Source organism: Ictalurus punctatus, chromosome 23 (assembly GCF_001660625.3).
Source record: "Ictalurus punctatus breed USDA103 chromosome 23, Coco_2.0, whole genome shotgun sequence".
Lineage (NCBI taxonomy): Eukaryota > Metazoa > Chordata > Actinopteri > Siluriformes > Ictaluridae > Ictalurus > Ictalurus punctatus.
Genome location: NC_030438.2, coordinates 816,429 through 835,882, shown reverse-complemented (window position 1 = coordinate 835,882; position 19,454 = coordinate 816,429). Strand labels below are relative to the sequence as shown.

Here is a 19,454-nt window from a genome sequence, read left to right as displayed (position 1 = left end):
GAGGAATGCGTGAATTTCACTGAGTTTTAAAAAAACAGCACTGTTAATAAAATGACCAACTCGGACAGATCAAGCCAATTTGGACCTCAGTGTTTGGATCATCTGCCAGTTTGCCACGAGACAATTAAAGTGGCTAGTGACCCGATTAGTGAGTTCAAGTCGAAATAGCGGGTAAGACTGACCTACTTCATTGGGTTACATAACACATGGAGGGCGAGGCTGTGGATTAAATGGATTATAGATTCAAGGGCAGGTTTCTATGAAAGACCCTGCCATGTCTGCCTGTCCTGTCATGTCTCTTCTGCATGTTTCTTTGGCAATGATGCCAACACTAATGGTGTCCAAATGGTGCTCATGGCTTTAACGCTCATGTTCATCTTTTTGTTCGGTCACTAAGAAAATGACAGCCTCTATCCATCACTTGGGACTGTATTGACGATAAAGGAGACTACATTTTCATCAGGAATATATAAGAATATACACTTAACATTATTTCTATTAAACAATGATGGGAACAATTTCTCTGAAAGTCATAGTTATAATCGACTTATGAATGCCTTTTAACATGATGTGAACTTGTTCATGTAGCCTTATGAACACCTTTATGTAAATTCTCTTTAAATGAACAGCCTGAAATGGTGCTTTTACATGGAGATTTGCTGCATTAGCATTATGGCACATGCAGTCTCTCCAGAGTCTCTCAGGGGTTTGTGTGAACTTACACAAATCTGATCAGCATTGGCCAAAATGTTCCCAGTTGAACAGGCATGTTCCGAGCAAAAATATCAACACAGATATATAACACAAGGGGAGAGGTGTGATGGTGTGATTCCTGACATCTGTGACACTTTTTCAAAACTACAGCCTCGGCATTATATTCTAGATGCTCTGAAACACTGACAGGGTCGTGCAGAGGAAAGTTTAGTTATGCAACCACAGATGTGACTGTGAGGAAACATGCGTAGTTACCTAATCTCAGGGAAAACTCATAGAACTTTTTGAGCTTGCCCACAAGGGGCACGACAGCAGCCCAAGCCTGGTCCTGCAACGCCTCATCATTGGGGTTCTGGATTGCCTGGAGAAATAAATAAATAATAATATCAGAGTTAAGTTCATAATTGGACCCTACGAACGCACCAGTGTCAGGATAAAGATGATCTGACACAGTGCTGGAAGATGGGACATCAATAGGGAAATGCATACGAGCTTCAGATAACACATTTTTAAAATAATCTCATAAGTCATGAATGTCAGTGGGGTTTTCGTCCCTTTGCCATTTCTTTTAATTAAGCTTTGATCAACAGTGTGCGCATCATGTTCACTATAATTAAAGGTTCTGTCAATAAAACATAATGCAGCGTGAATTAAAAGGGAAAATCAAAGGGTGCATTCATTTCCATTTCACCAGTAGCCATGGCAAAGCTGGCGTGCTCTGGCGATCGAGTTGGTATAGCAACAGTCACCGTGGCAACATGATCATCAGTCACATTGACACCCTTTCTGTATAACTCAAAGGCATGTTCAATTGCCAAAATGAATAACACTACATGGGATGCCTGATTGTTTGCTAGTGAATGTGTGTGTCTACACACTTCAAATACAAATTAAAAAAACAAAAACAAAACATGGAATTCAGGAACGCGGTTGTTGTATACATAAAGCCCAAAGATTCACGTTCAGTGGACCTGCACAGAGGTGTAGATATGTGCAGTTAGGTTTCTATTGATGTTTATGTTATGTTTCACAAATATTTTATATATTTTTTATATATCTAGACAGAACGGTGAATCGTCATGCCCTGATCAGCTACTGTTTTGAATATTCTTAAGAGGAGCAAAAAATGATTATGCCAATTAAAAAGCACCAGCCAAACATTAAAAGGCTAAATCCGTCAAAAACCACATACTAAATGCTTTTTCGACATACTTTTTACTGCATATTTTTAACAGTTTTTGCAACTATCTGCTAGTATGTGGTTTTGAACACAGCCATAAACAGACAGGAATCATTTAATATACCGAAAAGTAAAAAATACTGAATTTTCTACCTCAGCAAATAGAGTTGTTTTTTTTTCTGGAAAAACTCATGAATATTTTCACATTTCTAGCTTTTTCCATCCAGGTTCATTAATAAGAAAATGCATCATTTGAATGAGAAGAAGTGGATCTGTGTGTACCTCTCTTATCTCTTTCCCAGCTCCATTATAGGCCTGAAGTTCATCCAGAACTGCTCGGGCATCCTTCAGGACCACATCCACTTGTTTCCATGTCTCTCGCTCTGCATCTGTGGGCTGTGCATCTAGAAAACAAAAGAAAAACACACTTACTATCGAGCATGCTAGACTCAAAACTCTGAGAAATTCAGGCTATGATATGGTAGGACACTGTATTTTTGACTTTTTTTTTCCAGGTTATTTTGAATACTTGAAAGTTCATGTATGTCCCACTTATAATGATTCACACCAAAACTATATCTAAATATAATATATGAAATCTACAGGTACATTTAAAAAAAAAAATAGAATATCGTGGAAAAGTTTTTTTTTCTCCATGTAATTTAATTCAAAACGTGGAACTTTCATATATTCTAGATCCATCACACATAAAGTAAAATATTTCAACCTTTTTTTGTTTTAATTGGATGACTACGGCTTTACTGCACACGGAAATCAAAAATCCAGTATCTCAAAATATTAGAATAAAGAATTTATAATACAGAAACGTCGACCTGAGACGACTCTGATCAGATAATTAACTCAAAACACTTGCAAGTTTCCTGAGCCTTTAATCTCTCGGTCTGGTTCAGTACACACACAATCACGGGGAAGATGGAAGTAAACGCTGCATTTCATTTGGAAATCAAGGTTCCGGAGTCTGGAGGACGAGTGGAGAGGAACAGAATCCCAGCTGCTTGAAGTCCAGTGTGAAGTTTCCACAGTGATGATTTGGGTTGCCAGGTCATCTCCCGGTGTTGGTCCAGTGTGTCTTCTCAAGTGGAGAGTCGATGCAGCGTCTACCAGGAGATTTTAGAGCACTTCATGCTTCATCTGCTGACGAGCTTTATAGAGACGCTGATTTCCTTCTCCAGCAGGACTCTGCACCTCCCACAGTGCCAAAACTTCTGGTAACTGGTTTACTGACCATACCATTACTCTACTTGATCGTCCAGCCGACCCGTCTGACCCGAACCCCATAGAGAATCTACGAGAGACACCAGACCCGACAATACAGACGAGCTGAAGACCGCCATCAAAGCGACCTGGACCTCCAGAACACCTCAGCAGCGCCTCACGCTGATCGCCTCCACGCCACGCCGCACCGACGCAGTCATTCCTGCACAAGGAGCCCCGACCAAGTACTGAGTGCATAAATTAACATCCTTTTCAGAAGGTCGACGTTTCTGTATTATACATTCTTTACTGTAATATTTTGAGATACTGGAGTTTTGATTTCCGCGAGCCGCAATCATCGAGATTAAAACAAAAAAAGCTTGAAAAATTTCACTTCATGTGTAATGAATCTAGAATATATGAAAGTTCCACTTTTTGATTTAAATTACAGAAAAAAAAGAATTTTTCCACAACATCCGAATTTTTTGAGATGCACTTGTATATTAGTAATAAGTTCTGCATGGATCTGCGAACAACTGACATGCATCTGGTTCTAGTATACAGGACAAAATGAGGAAGAAAAAATACATCATTATTACACAAGCTGCAACAATATTCTGCAAAGTAACAGAAAAAAGGTATGTATCCTTATTTATGTTAAGATATAAAAATAGTGAAACAATCAAAATGCTACCCAAATAAAACGTTACATCACACTTGTTACATATGATAAAAGCAAACGTGATGAAAGCGTTCAACACGTACAACCCGTCTAACCGCCTCCAACCCCTTAACTTTCCTCTGAACAGCTTTTGGCAGACTTCACTTGTTGGTACTCATTAACTGATAACTAATTAACAACTAATAATAACTCATTTATTTGTTAATTGGTAACTTTCTGAATGATTTCTGTGGGTAAACTGTTACCATTTTCACATCAAACACTATGGGAGATGCAAATCTCTACTCATCTGTACTGCTGCTGAAAATGCTGCCGATGTGTATGATGACTGACGTAAAATGATTTTCTCTCTCTTTGTAATGTGTTCCTGTTGAATCTAACAGTTTGGAGACAGTATTTTTCCAAACTACACAGGTAGGGCTATGAAAGGACACTTAAAGGGATCAAAACGGGTCAGTAAGTGAAGTAAGTAACGCGATTGTGAAGCTCATATTCGGGTTCTGTTCATATTCTGTAATGGAGAATGAATGCGAGATTCAAGAACACATCTAGGGCTCCACAGAGCTTTGCGACTCTGACAGCGAAGGTCACTAGGAGCAGAATAAGAAAGGCCCTGTGCTTTGTGTTCCGTTCTAACACACAGATTTTGTTTCATGCTGCTGAGCGTCTGAACGGATCACTTTTATAACGTCAGATGTTTTAATCATGGAGAATGGAAATGTCAGGCACGTATTCAGGCAATGCTGAGACAACACCGTATCGTATCTTACTGGGTTTGTTTTCAGTGCATCATTACCTCTATTGTCTATTTATGAAACCAAGTGGATAATGCTCCATAATTATGACAGGTGAGTACGAGTTTGTGACGTTCTTGCTCAGATGAGACTGAAACGTCAGGTGCGGTGTGTGCTACAAGCTTCCCAGTGCTGTTTTCCGACATTCCTGCAGGACCACAGCAGTGAGCAGTTGTACACTTTCCCACTGTAACACAGCTGATGGACCTCATGGAGGACTTGTTAATTAGCTGATGCATCAGAGAGTTGCGCACTAAACGCTGCAGTGCTGCAACCCAGCAGGAAACACGTGTGCTCTAATCAGACCTCCGCAGATGAGCTTGTTCTCATTTATGGAGCAGTAAAGCAAACTGTGGAATTTTAAACACTGGAAACTTCAGGCACTCATCTAAGGAGCAATCACAACCACAACTTTGAACTTCAGTGGGCTTTAAATGCAGAAACATTTTTTTTAGAACCTCAAGCCTTTCACTACGCACTTTTATGTAGTTGAGACTAAATTTACATGCGTGTGCATATGGCAGTGCGCACCCAGCTGAAGGACCGCGACATTCTTTAATTTAAGGGTGAATATTATACAACCCCTGGCAAAAATTATGGAATCGCCACATTTAGAGGATGTTTACCCAGGTTTTGTTTTCTTTTTTTTTTTTTTACTTTGTAGCGCATAAACAAATATAACACAAAAAGAATTTTTGTTTAATAGCTGAACGTTATGGCTTCATGAAGCATACCTCAAACAAATTAAATGTAATTATTTTAATTAATGGCATATCTTTTTTCCAAATCAAGTAGAGGAAAAAAATGATGGAATCACTCAATGTTGAGGAAACAAATAATAGCACAAATCTAAACATGCAAATTAGTCTGCAGTTAAAAGGTAGTGCGTACAGACATGAACAAGCTGATGGACTTGGCTGAATGAAAGGGAACACGGCCCCAACAAGAACGTGCCAATTGAAACATCGTAAGTGATTATAAAACTCCTTCAGGAAGGAAAACCAACACGGAGGATGGCAAAAGATGTTGGTTGAGACTTTGACTTTCACAATTGCTTCTTAGATTTTCAGCAAAACCCCGCGGCCTGCATGGCGTTTTTTGTCTGAAAAGTGTCTCTTGCATAATATTCTGCTTTCTTTACTGACATACAAACATTTTTCTGTAACATTTAATTATGTGCTGGAAAAGTAATGTTTGGAAATCTAAAATGTTTTTGTACTGACTCGATAATGTAGAAGTCATAAAATAAAAATGTATAACATAACATAGTTTGTACTACAAAAATGAGGGTGCCTAAGACTTTTTCACAGTACTATACATATATTAGAGATGCACCGATGTCTCGGCCGATAAAGGCTATTTTCCCCCGCTATCGGCCGATAGTTTAAAAACATCCGATGATGAGGGCAGATTATATCCTGCCAATCAAAAGGGGGCGGGGAAACGCATGGATTTCGTGCTGAGTGTGAAGATGTCTCTTGTGTGGAATGATGACAGAACTGCAGTTTGTAATCTCTGTAATCTCTGCACTGATAAAAATTTTACACCGGAACTGAGCAGCAGTGAAGCGGCATCGAGTCTAATTTCATCCAGTCTAATTTCATCGAGTCTAATTTCATCGAGTCTAATTAGGTTGGAAATGCTCGAATTTTCCTTTCAACATGTAGATTTTTAAGCACAGAACGAGCACAGAATCTCACTTTCAAAATCGAGGAAGAAGTTGGGCTCTTCATCAAGGTCTGTACACGTCAAAACTTTTAGGAGGTTCCCCATGACAGGTACCTAAGAGGGGAAAAAGAGAGGATGGTCAGTTTGAACTGAACATATATACAGTATTTGTATTCATGAGACAGAATATGCAAAGAAACATGATGAGAGTTGGACTGACAAGTGGACAGAGGCAAATTATGACCACTTGTGTCTCCCATCCAAAATGTGGCACCTTTTTATGCTTTCTATCTTTTTCTTACTAACCAAGTGGTGCCAGGACCCAGATGTGCCATTCTGCCCCCCTCCCCCTCTCTGCCCCCCTCCCCCTCTCTGCCCCTCTCCAGACAGGCTTTGTGGTTTTCCTGCCCAAGAACACCCCACCAGATGTCATCACCAACCGCAAGCCTTGCCACACACCCACACAGTGCATGTGAGTTACGGGAATCCCTGTGCCTCATGCCAACCGTGCGTGTCTGCTTACAGCTTCAACTCAGTTCCCTGTAGAGGGGCCCCAAACTCTCACTGTCAAAATTTTAGGAAATAAAAACACAACATGCTGTCTTCACAGAAAGCAGTGCTCTAAATAGCGTTCGTTTTGTAGCCGCCTGGGAAAAGTGTGCAGGTTTAAGAGCGTTGTGGTTAAAAACTAATTCAGGGGTCACACAAAAAGCCACCATGTCTTGACTTTTCAAAGCGACAAATTCATCACGATGAACCGCGTTATCTCTGACTGCAGAAACATCAACACAGAAAAACCAGCCTGACGCTTACCTGAGAATTCTGACCCTACGCTCACACTAGCGAGCGACAAAGTGACACTTGCATGTGTGTCATGCTGTGATTTCAGCAACAGTGCCACACAACAACGTGACTGTGCAACAAACCGACATTAGAATTAAGATCCTCTCAATTCTATACAAATTAGCTATGACAGTAAAGTGTCAAATTCAAGCAATTGGCACAAATGATTTTACAGACCAATCCACTGGTGTGTGTGTGTGTGTGTGTGTGTGTGTGTGTGTGTGTGTGTGTGTGTGTGTGTGTGTGTGTGTGTGGGCCAACATTTCTTCCAGTTCTCCACTCACAATTTTAGTTCATACCACAATTAGTTAATTTACTAAAAACAGAAGAAGTCTTTAAAAAGAACCTGTGGTTTCACCTTCTCTTGTCACATGTTACCGCTCGTTAAACGTGTGTAGAGACATTCCTAAAAAAATAAAGCTCAGGAGTAAATGAAGTTTAATTAAAGTCAATTAAAGGTACCGTGGAGTTTGAAGCCAAAGCCTTCAGAGATTAACTGTGAAACTGCGCATCAACCAACATTCCAAAAAATTCAACAATGTTTTTTAAAAACCACACACTGTTTTGGGTGAAAGAATGAAAATGTACACTTGTGTAAAAACACATATTTGCAGTTGTAATCTGAATGTGGGTGTGTCCTGCAACAATCCATCACATCAGGTAAAATCCACACGTTAAATTCTTTAAACTTGACTTAACAAATTACCCCAATTGCTCAGCGGTAGCATACCTCTGAATCTATTAAGCACATAAGAAAATTTAAAAATAAAAAATCAAATAAAATGACATTCTACCAAATTTCTCACATTCATCTCGTCAGCAGTTTGTGAAATGCGAATTCTACATTGGATCCTGTGCGGATAATGGATATAGGGGCTTCCTATTAAACAAAATAATACGTCGACGGGAAATATCCCTGTCAATTACTGTCCATCATCAACTGCCCGTGGCCAATCGTGTTGACTAATAATTTCAACAATTTGAACAAATGCATATGTAGAACAGCCAAACTGAGATTGTGAGACTTCATCTGGCAACCAACCAATACCAAGCATTTATAAAGTTCACACCCAGTGTTCAAGGACAGATTCAAGGACAAGAATTTGAAAAATTTTACAGTTGGGGGATTTTGTCAGTTGATTCTTAGAAAGTGTGCACCTGGGAGAGAACATTTTCCCAGGCTACCCTCTCCTCTGATGGGTGGTAAAACCTGTGGCCTGCTGAAAACAAGTTCATGCAGACCTCTGGAAATTCTCACACACATCCCACACTTTATCAATGACAGATCACAGAGAATTCGCCTTCCCCCGTCAAGGCCTTCCGCCATGAGAGAGAAAGAACACAGCTGGTGAATAACTTTGAATGTAGAAGAGAAAAAAGATCGCATCAGAGTCAGGAAGACAGAAACAGACTGATGACACTCAACACTCGTAAACTGTTCACTTTCCCACAATGAAAGTGAGGGTGTTACACAATCATCTGAGAATGCGCAGAGTAGAGATTCTCTCCCAAACTGTAAATAATTATTTTTGGATTTGTCCTCATTTTCTTCCACTATTTTAGTCATGGCCAATTCCCACCCATCACACGACAGCTACCAGCCAGGGAGGGTGAAGGCATCACGTGCTCCATGTACATGCATGTGAAGCCAGCCGACTGAATCTTTTTAACTGCTGCTAACGCAACATCAGAGGGGCGGCGTAACACACTCGGAGGAAAGCACCATTCCCACTTCCGAACGCTTGAGCTCACAGACGCCCATGACCGGCTAGTGTCGCTGTGACTGGTCGGGAGGGAGGGAAGGACATACGCTCTGTTCCCCAACAGCACGGCCAGTTCTGCTTACCTTTAAATAAGGACCTAGAAACGGTGCCAAATTGTGAAGATATAGCATTCAATATATTGAAAACTACTTCCTTTGTGTTAAATATTTTAACATTCTAAAAACTTCTATTTCCAATTTTAAATGAAAAAAAAAAACAACAACAACAGATTGTCAGTGTGATCTCAGACTTTTGGACCCCACAGTATTTCATACACTGTTGATGCACCCAAGTACAGCTGCAGTCAAAATGATTCAACCCCCAGTGCAGATCAGGTTTAATGTCAAAATGTTCAGACTTTCAGCTGTTTGCAATGAACAAATCAAACAAAAGCGATTGAAATAGTTCAACACAACGAACACTTCAAGTGGTTTCAACAAATCCAACTGAACATGCGACTTCTCCAGTTTCAAAATTATTCACCCCCTGAATAGAATCCCTCACAACAGCACACATATGCAGAACAGGAGTCGTCTCAAGCACGGCTGATGTAACTAATCAAGGGCTTCATTAGCTGCTCCAGGTGTGCTTGAGCTGGAACACATGAAATACCTGAACTGGCTCGGGGCAGAAAATGTATGAAATACCCGGACGGGGCAGAAAAAGGAAACTATAAACGGCTGCAAGCAGATTTGTGAGAAGGCAGGTGGTGAAAAACCCTCGAGTGACTGTAAAAGACCTGCAGCGAGACTCGGTGTAACAGGCTCTGAGGATTCAGTGAGCACAGTAAGGCGTGTACTAAACGCAGAAGGTTTCCATGCCAGAACTTCAAGACGTTCACCGCTACTGACCCAAAAGCACAAGAAAAGTCGCTCAGAATCATATAAATAATCCACAGAAGGTTTGGGATTCTGGAACTGTTAGGCACTTATAATTCACCCCATTATAAAATACCATATTATTTATTAATGTGTTCTGATAAGCCACAATATTTTGTTTCCAGTTTAGCTGTGATATGAACACAGTGTCTTGTTGCTCATGACGTGGTGGTACTGTGAACTCTCTTTCAGCCACCTCAACGATTTACCCATTTACTAAGGAGTCTTACTTGGGAGCTTAAGACATTAAGTAAAAATAGTAATAAATATACAGTTTACTACTTATTTCTCTGTTCTATTCCTGCATGAGAGCTAGGACTCCTTGCTGAAATATGTGCGTATTTAAAATGTATTTAGACTCTATCAGGGCTGGGAGGCTTGCTAGGCTAGTGAAACAGATCCGTCTCCACTCCGCATTCAGTGTGCTTCATTAAACTTATTAAATACCATATCAGAGGGACTGCATATTTATTTGAAACAGATCTCTAATTCTGGATCAGTCATATGTCTCTAGTCATTTTACGGCACACTGCAGGTTTAATGAATTTTGACGAAGTTGGAGCATTTAAAACATAAATGTACAAATAAATTCACATAAATAAAGGTAAATTTAGATACAAAATAAATATAATGTCATTAAGTTAAACAAATGTATGTTAATATTAATTTTATGTTAAATGATATTTCCGGGAGTCCAACCGACAGGTGAGTTAGAGAGTGAGAACTGACAGTGTGAGGGTGAGGCGGCATACCCCATTACAGTCAAGCTCATGAAGGTGATCTCACACACACACACACACACACACACACACACACACACACACACACACACACACACACACACAGATTTGGATAGCTTGTGCTGGCTATTCTGAAATAAAATCCTCCAAATGCGTTACTATATAATTAAATGAGATGACCAGAGAGACCCGATAAAATCTCATAAATGTCGTTCCACGGTGTTGTTCTGATTCTCCGTGAGTAAATGAAGTGGAATGTGGGCCTATCACAGATGATTGTGTCAGAAACAGGCTCACGTTCCACTCCATTCACTCAGCGAGACCATTTTTAAAAATGTTTATGGTACTCAGGTCCTGAAGACATCTGCAGACTTTTGCTGTCTTTCATCATGAAGGTCACACTTGACTGGTAGTAGAAGAACTACTCATATGATGTCACTACCAGGGATGTCACGAGAACCGAAAGTTCCGTACCAAGTCGGTACCAACATTCTTAAAACGTGACGGTACGTGTTCTTCTGCAGTAGCGCGGTATCGTCGGTAATGACGGTAACGAGGTCGCGATTCTTCCGGAACTGAAGGGGGCAGCAAATACGCGCAAGTGTTTTAGTCGGTCCACAAGTGGTGAAGAAGAAGAACACACTACCGCATGGTATCGTGATACTTCAGCTGGAATAGTATCGGAAGATATGCCTAGCGTATTGTGACAACCCTACTCGCATAATGTATCCATGCAGAATTCCTGTGAATCCTCTTTTAACACTCCTGACACAGCGCTGATTCAGACTTACTGCTACAGGACTGTGAGGGCTGCTCACAGCAGCTCAGGATCATCAAACTCTAGAGTATTTTTCCCTTGACTCAATAATGACTCCTGAACTATTTAACTACCGCATGTGCACTGAAATTAGTTTAAAAAGACACTAGCCCTGTTGTGCATTACCAATAATTAACGTACAAGCATACAACTGTAACTGGGAGAACTGCCACTAGGAGAAACTGTGGAGGGAGAAAAAGAGCAGAGACAGCAGGTGGGACAGATTATTTCAAATAGTGTGTGTGTGTGTGTGTATCTGGGAACGATTTAGGCATCATTAGAGAAGACGGTTCCCAATAAACCAAATTAGTGGGTGAAAATTCTATTTTATCAGGGCAGAGGGGCAGAGCAAACATCAGTGCACCCTTTAATGTGCTCCATCCTCACTTTAGGAATCTAAATATCCATTTAGCTCAAACCTCTGTGCTCAGTTCCTCAGCTGCTGAACTCCTGCTGTAATTAAACAGCTTGTGTGTTCTAGATGAACCCCACGTCTCAGACAGCCAAAGGAAGAAACCATGAAAAAGAGAAAGAGTCAGGACTAGCCCATTAAAACAGCACAGCAGCCATCATTCCAGTGCCATGGGTTAGAAGAGATGTAGGCCATATGTATTACTGTCCTGGCTACGTGCGTGAGTGTGTGTTTCTGTGTCTAATACTCGTGGCTACAGCAATCTTGAATGATTAAGATCCCTTGTGCTATTGATAGTTGCCTAAAGTAAATCTATTATAACAGCTTTTTGGCTAAATGACCTTTGTGCCACTTGAAAAACATTAAAGAGGGAGTGTGTCTAATGATTTGAATTAAATCCAGAAAAATCAACAACGTATGTGCTCTAAAATGTATATCGCAAGTTATTTCCTGTTTACTAATAAGTGCCTGTACCTCAAGTGGCATTCAATACCTCATATAGTGCACTACATAAGTTCTAGCATACCGGGTTTATACCCTATGTAGTCAGCATATACATATGTATACATGTACATACTGTACACATGCAGTATATGTGTATAGGAAGTCATTTGGGATTCAATGCATGTGTTGGGAGAATTGGATGAAAGAAAAGAAAAAAAAAAACATTAAACCTGCATGAAGACTAGTTACAGATAACATTTACAAGTGGCCTGAGAAGGCAAAATCTATCTAAATATCAGCTAAAGATAAGTGTAAAACATTACAGTTCATGGTAACGTTAGAGCACTGTCTCGTCTCCTCATGATCTTCTTTGATTAGGAATCCTAATCCATAATTTTCACCTCCAATGATTTATGCACACACTGTAGAGCTACAGCTAATCTGTGCTCTGCTTGTGGCAGCATAAAATTATAGGCTCATTAATATTCAATGCTTGCATGTGTGCTTCTCTTCAGCCAGGTCTAGAACATCAAAACACTCACATACACAAAAGGACACATACTACACAATTCCGTGCTACACGGACACACCCACGGATGAATCTCTCTCTGTTGAGAGACAGCTCACAGACGACCAGGGACAGAGTGAGTCTTCCCTCATGCCAGTTGAAGACTGGAGGAAACAGAACTGTCAAAATATCTGGTTAAGTGTACATGCCTTTATCAGTCAGAAAAACCCTATAATTAGGTTTAAGAATGGGCGCCATGTGTAAAAAAAATCCTACCGAATGCTTCAGACTGTTAATAGCAGTGAAACATGGCAGCACTGACATGGAAAAGACTTGCACACAAGATCCTCCCTGCTCATAAAGATGTACTGCGATCGATCGATGATCCCGAGTCTATAAAGACACACTGGATCGATCGTGCGTTATACTTTTTTTTAATCACAGCTTTAATTTATACTCAAATATAATGAAAACAACAGGGTACCATGTGATTACGGAACTACCGCGTGTGATCTAGCTGCTTCGTGCATTCGATCTTGAAGAGTATAATGGCACGGTGCAAACTGTGGTTTGTAAATCTACATAAACATTTCAGTTATAAAGTGCTTTTAGGTTGATTACCATGCACTCACTCACATGGTAACAACAGCATATAGTTTTACTGGCTTCTAACTCATATAGGTGTGCTATCAGTATTGTACACTTCAGATCAGTTTGCTTTGAAATATGGTAAAACATGGTTTTATTTTGGAGCTCAGAAAGGCTAGGTTTAGGCCGGGCTACTGGAACAAACCACTGACTGGTGATACTGCATCACATGCTCCTGTCTGGAGTTGGATCTGTTTAGAACACACTGTGTATCCATATTCAGTTACATCACTACATTGTTTGTAATGGTGCCCTGAAACACTTTTTAAAACCATTATTACGTTCGACATCCTTTAGTCATCTTTATATCCGTCTCCAGTTTGGTGAAAGATCAGCGCTGCTGTTTGCGGTCTTGAGAGCTGTTATGGTGTTCCACTGATGCTGAACTTGACTCGAGGATCTGTGTCTGTTTGAAATGCTTACGACTTAAATAGGATTTAACGAAGTAAACCTGTTTATTGTTTCAAGTCATTACACATCTTAATGAGATGTCAACTGGGACACAACATTTTAAGCTTGCTAATAAAAAGATAACGGCCATTACGTTCAATAGGAAAACACCACTAAACTAACGCTACGGTCCATGTGCTTTCTGCTCATTCTATACTGAGGTCAGCAACAGGGCAAGAAATTCTAAAAACATGCATGTGTCTTTGATCATCGTTTCAAAATCCAGGCAGGAGAAGTCTTTTTTTTCTTTTTTCATTATTATAAATAGCAGATACAAAATGTCAAACCATCTGTAATCCTGAGTTCATCAGAGCACGGGCTTATTTAGCAAAAATCGAGGGGGAAAAAAAAGTCATCAGCCATTTAATGCTGACTGCACCACATTCACTCTTAATCAGCAAGGAATGCGTTTTAGAACGTTCCGAAAAATGAGTTTCAGAGGAGCAACCCCCTAAAGAGCTGTCTGTTCAATGAAAAACACGCCGTCTTACTAAATGTGGCTTGTGTGCATTCTGGCATAGATTTCAGGATTAAATTAAAGCCTGGGAGAAAAACCAGAGGAGACCGAATACAACCAAATATAAGAGGTGTAAATTGGAGGCAGCCAAGCAATTCACAAAATGGGTTTTAGCCTAAAATACACTTTTAAGAAAACACTAGAAAAACCATTCCGTGTGTGCGTTATGAACAGGATATTGGAGAGTTTGTCACCCGTCACAAAATTAGGCATTAGCTATATTTCACTGTAATGAGCCTCTGCGAGTGTTCGGTGTTAGTAGGTTATCGTATGAATTGTGTCAGTGGTGAGGAAGTCTGAGATCAGAGTCCAGGTCAGTAGGTGCCAGTGCTGTTTACCACGCTTCCCGGTGTACCTACCCACAATGCCACAGTCTATCTCACTAGCGCTGCAATGAGGTCATGCTAAGGAGAACGACCATCAGTGGTACCTGTGATACAGATTATAGGGAAAAAAATGAACTACTATGCATAAGCTTTTAGTGAAGACAAAATCATAACTCTGCAACTTTATTATATTTAACCCATCTTCCAAGGTTCAAGCAAAGTGAAGTCAAGACGCGTGTGTTTTTTTAAAATCGAATCTTTAAAAAGAATCTCTTGGTGAAAATCAAGTAGATTTCATTGAACGCAAGGATTTAAGACTACAGTAATACTATGTTAATGTAAAATGGACCAATCATGTCAGTGGTGTGTAAACGACAGTTTGTGTTTGAGTGTAAAGAAATAATCTGTTGCCGTTGTTAGTGTTTCAAAGCCGCACAGGAGAAGAAATGTTGGTATGCTGAGGCTTTGGGATATTTGTGTTGCACACTGCAGTGTTAAAGGCATGAAAAGCTTTGAGAAACTTGAAGGAGGATCTGCTGTGACTGTAAACTCGCTCCATGGTGATCTCGGAGGATACAGGATCTCTCTGCACAAGCTCTCACTGACCAAGGCAGAACCATAGGCAAGAATCTGGTGCTTGGCATTCCAGCTACACCCCCCTCCCCCTTGAGAGATTGCGTGCTGGAGCACAGTAGCTATGGAGAGATTGAGGTACGTTGGGGGGGGGGGGGGGGGGGTCATCTGAGGCCGTGTGGTGCTTACGGATTCACTCCTCTGCTCTGATTGGTCAAAGCTGAGCTCTCCTGCGTTGCGCTGTATCCATGGTGCTGAAAAAAGACTGAGCCCTTGTTGAAGAGCCAATGAGGCTGCAGAATGGGAGGTGGAGGACGGGAAAATAGTACAACTTAAAAGCCTGAGCATGAATACATGAATGGCGATGAGGTAATGCGCCAAAAACTTCAGTGTAATACAACAGCTCCACGGCAACAAGAGGAGATGGAACCTGGAGTCCAGAATATTCCACATTCCTGCTCGACTGAGAGATTAGCCTTTACGTGGGCTAACCACGTGAACTGACCTACTTACCGAATTGAGGTCAAGAAGCAAAGACAGGATAAAAATAACAACACGCATTCCCTCTAATCACTTTATATCAAATTTTAATGCTAATGCTTTTGCTGAAAAACTGGGTGAAGTTTGTATACGAGTTTACCGGAAAAGATTTCCTAGTAGTATAAATTTAAACACTCTGCAAATCTGCACATGCACAGAACGTTCTCACACCCAGTCTTACACACAAGAACAGTGTTCAACACCTCCCTAAATACAGTTGATGGAAGACTACACACACACGCACACACACATACACGCACGCACATACAGGCACGCACACACACATACAGGCACGCACGCACACACGCACGCACGCACGCCCGCATGAAATAAATGACGAGGGTGCTGGTGTTCCGTTGCAGCATGGGAGTCCACGTGTCTCAACCAACTATACTAGCTCTCTGGCGCCAGAAAGACACAGACTCTCTCCCCTCCCTGTTTCTCTGTCACGTGGGTACAGCCGTGGAGGCAGAGCGAGAGAGACAGGGAGACAGCGTAAGAGAGAGAATACTACACGTGTATACACTAGTGATATGCATTAGGATCTGAGCACTACGACACTGATGCACATTGAACATTAGAATAATTAAAGCAGTGCTTTTCCGTCCCAAGCGCTGCATCGCTCTGATTATAAAGTGTGATTAATTCAATTGGCAAAGCAGAAATAAATGATTACACACCGTCTTGTGCTGGTGAACAAATCACACGTTTGTACCTACGACACGCTTCGTTTAAGAGCTCGCTCATTCACATAAATATGATGTGCTGCTCACTTTCTGCATTTCTGCTGCCTTGATGTCGATGAAGTACGCCGCTTTCTTCCTTCATTCTGATCAGTAGAAAGACTGACTGGTTGATTTACATTTTAAACACATGCATTTGCAAGCATTATTACGCCAACACAAAGCGGCTCATGAGACAGAACGCAATCTGAGCACAGAGCTGTTAAAAGAGCTGACGTGATAAAAGTGCCACAGAACTTCGGGTTTCCAGCAGCTCACCAGAAGCAAGTGTGAAATGGTTGTATGACGATGAGAGAGAGGGAAAGAGAAACAAGTCCCAGCTGAAGGGGAACATCAGTATTGCTCGCTGCCCACCGTACTGTCCAGAGCGTTTCCGGTATACTTTTAGTCGTATTGTTAATTTCTCAATTTTGCCAGAAAAAAAAGATCGGTCGTCATTTCCTATTATTCCAGCTCATGTTTCACGAGGCTCTATAATGCCTAAATCAGTGCGGCTTTCTTCTCCAACCAAACTCTAACACATCTGTTTTAACTGATCAATCACTTCTTAGACGGATTAGACAGTGGGCAAGATTATGGTTGGAGCTAAAGTCTTCAGGAAGGTAGATCTCTAGGGACAGGCTTGGAGACCACCGCTGTGGGTCCTATCCCAGGTCCCGGACTGTCCGACTTTTCAAAGTCAACACAGAAAGAGCCGTTAAAGGAATGCTCTAATGTTTTCCCAACCTGGTTTTAACCTAATCGCTATAGCAGTCGTGATAACAACGGACAAGAACCGACACATTTTGCTGTTTATCCAGTCCCTTGATCCTCACTTATAAAGGAGGTATAAATGCAGTTTATGTAGGAAAACACTTGAATAAATGTTCAGTTCTAGAGATTCGGTTCAAAAACAGATTGTAGAAAATGATCCATGATTAAACAGTAATTAAACAAATGACATACAGTGATTTGACTGAGATGATCGGAAGTACGATTAATCTTGAATAATGTTCATGGCTTTGAAAACGTTTCTGCCCGTCACCCATCAAAAGCACGGTGTTTTTCTGCTTGGGCAAGCCTTTTGTTTGTTTAGTTTTTTTTACTTCGGCCCTTTTCAGACAGTAAAGGAGGTGTTTATTTCATGGTAGCCCATATGGAGGGAGCTATAAATTACAAACAACACTCACCCATTTACCCCTTACCATGTGGTTCATGGATGTGGCATGTGCCAGTTGAGGGGTCACCCCTCTCTCCCCCCTTACGCCTCTTTGATTAGATGAGTGTCGTAGGGTCCGTGCTAATGCTAATAATGCACCAGAGCACCCGAGGAGATTTAGGTCAGTTTGAAACAGTCTGTACTACTGTTTCCGAGGATGCTACTGCAGACTGACACAGCAGAGAGATGCACATATTCACACCTCCCGTATACACACACGCGTGCATAAGCACATCATTAATAGCCAGGACGTGTTTGCAAACCATAGCACGCACTTATGCATGGAAGAACTGATGAGGATATTATGTTCACTGTACTGTATGAGTCTCCATTCGTATACCATTACATCGGCTGTAGTGCCGAGGCTTGTGAACGCAATGCAGGAACCGGCGAATGCTTAGAGGAATATTCAAGTGTTTCTCATCCTTATCTCTTTCCACCTCATCTGTAGTGCATGTGTGAATTCCATGGACAAGAAGTTCACCACATTTCTCTGTACTGAGGGAAAAAACGGAAAACTTTTAAACTCATTTATAACGGGAGTCTAAAAGCAGTTGTTGAAGTCCTCAATAAAATATGCAACAATTAAAATCCAAAAAATCATAGCTGGCTGCAGAATAACACAGACACGAGAGAAAGACGGAGTGTTTTACCAAAGCTGCTTTTATGGAGCTATTTGTAACACTGGAGAAACACAGTAAAACCTCATTCTGGTTATTTAGACTTCGCAAAGCGTGATCGTCAATTGAAGCAGATTTGTGCTTACTTTACTTTACTTTACTTTTTTTTTTAGGAAAGTTCTGTTTGTTTATGAGCGAGTATCAAGTGAGTGGATAAACAGTAAAATGTGTACGATACAGATGCTATAGAGATCAGGTTAAAAATCAGGTTGGGGAAAAAAAAGACTATTTATTAGATAATATTTAACATGTTATCTGTTTAGATATTATATAATAATTCATCATTTTTGACTACAGGTCGGATCAGCAGAAATGAATCGGTGGTATGCGGTAGGATCTAACAGACCAGGTTCAGAGCAGGATTTTGGTTAATCCTTCCTTCAGTAGCACCTCTTAGTCTTCATGGTACCAATCATGATCAAAGCATGAAACCATAGCAACAACACACAATAAGCCAAAACACGGCACCTTCACTGATGGCCTGGGGAAGTATTTTAAGCCAAACATGTAGAAACCCTACAAAGTCTATTTAATCACCAAACACTCACATGCGTTCTGCCTTCGCTACGTTCGCATTTCAAAACCACCCTGATCCGCATAATCTTTCAAAAATGATAACTTTGGTGATGATGCATGGGAGAAAATCGAGCTACAAAGGACTGCAGTTTTAAAATGTTTGCTTATCAGTGGGGCTTTGTCTTAGTCTGAATTCAAGCAGGAGACACTGTAACCTCATAGGCATGAGGATATAAGATTTAAAAACTTGGGGGGGGGGGGGGGGGGTGAGACAAAAAGGTAGAATGTGACTGTGCCACTCCTTACTGCGGGGATCTGACCGATGTGGAGGAAGAGTTTGGTGCAGAACCAGCGTAGGGAATCGACCTCTGAATACAAATTTCTGCAGGGCCATGGATCTCACATACACACACACACACACACACACACACACACACACACACACACGCATACGAGCACACAGACACACACTTACTATTCTTGTGAGAACCTACCATGACGTCATTAATAACGCAGCTAATTAATGCTATGCTCGCACTTAAACCTAACCCTAACCCTGACCTCAGTAACCCAAAGGAAACCTTCTGTCTATTTTAGTTTTTAAA

General features: G+C 40.9%; 1 protein-coding gene across 4 annotated transcripts in view; it reads right to left on the bottom strand.

Moving 5' to 3' along the window:
• The window catches only part of fam49bb (family with sequence similarity 49 member Bb), a 65,391-nt gene that overhangs the window by 12,015 nt on the left and 33,922 nt on the right, over window positions 1-19,454 (bottom strand). For all 4 annotated transcript variants that reach the window (XM_053674874.1, XM_017453437.3, XM_053674873.1 and 1 more), the window contains 3 exons: window positions 6,286-6,367; window positions 2,177-2,298; window positions 970-1,075 (listed from right to left, as the gene is read on the bottom strand). In XM_053674874.1, the coding sequence (XP_053530849.1) occupies window positions 970-1,075; window positions 2,177-2,298; window positions 6,286-6,358 (301 nt within the window). In that variant the 5' untranslated portion in view covers window positions 6,359-6,367. The remainder of the gene's footprint in view (window positions 1-969; window positions 1,076-2,176; window positions 2,299-6,285; window positions 6,368-19,454) is intronic.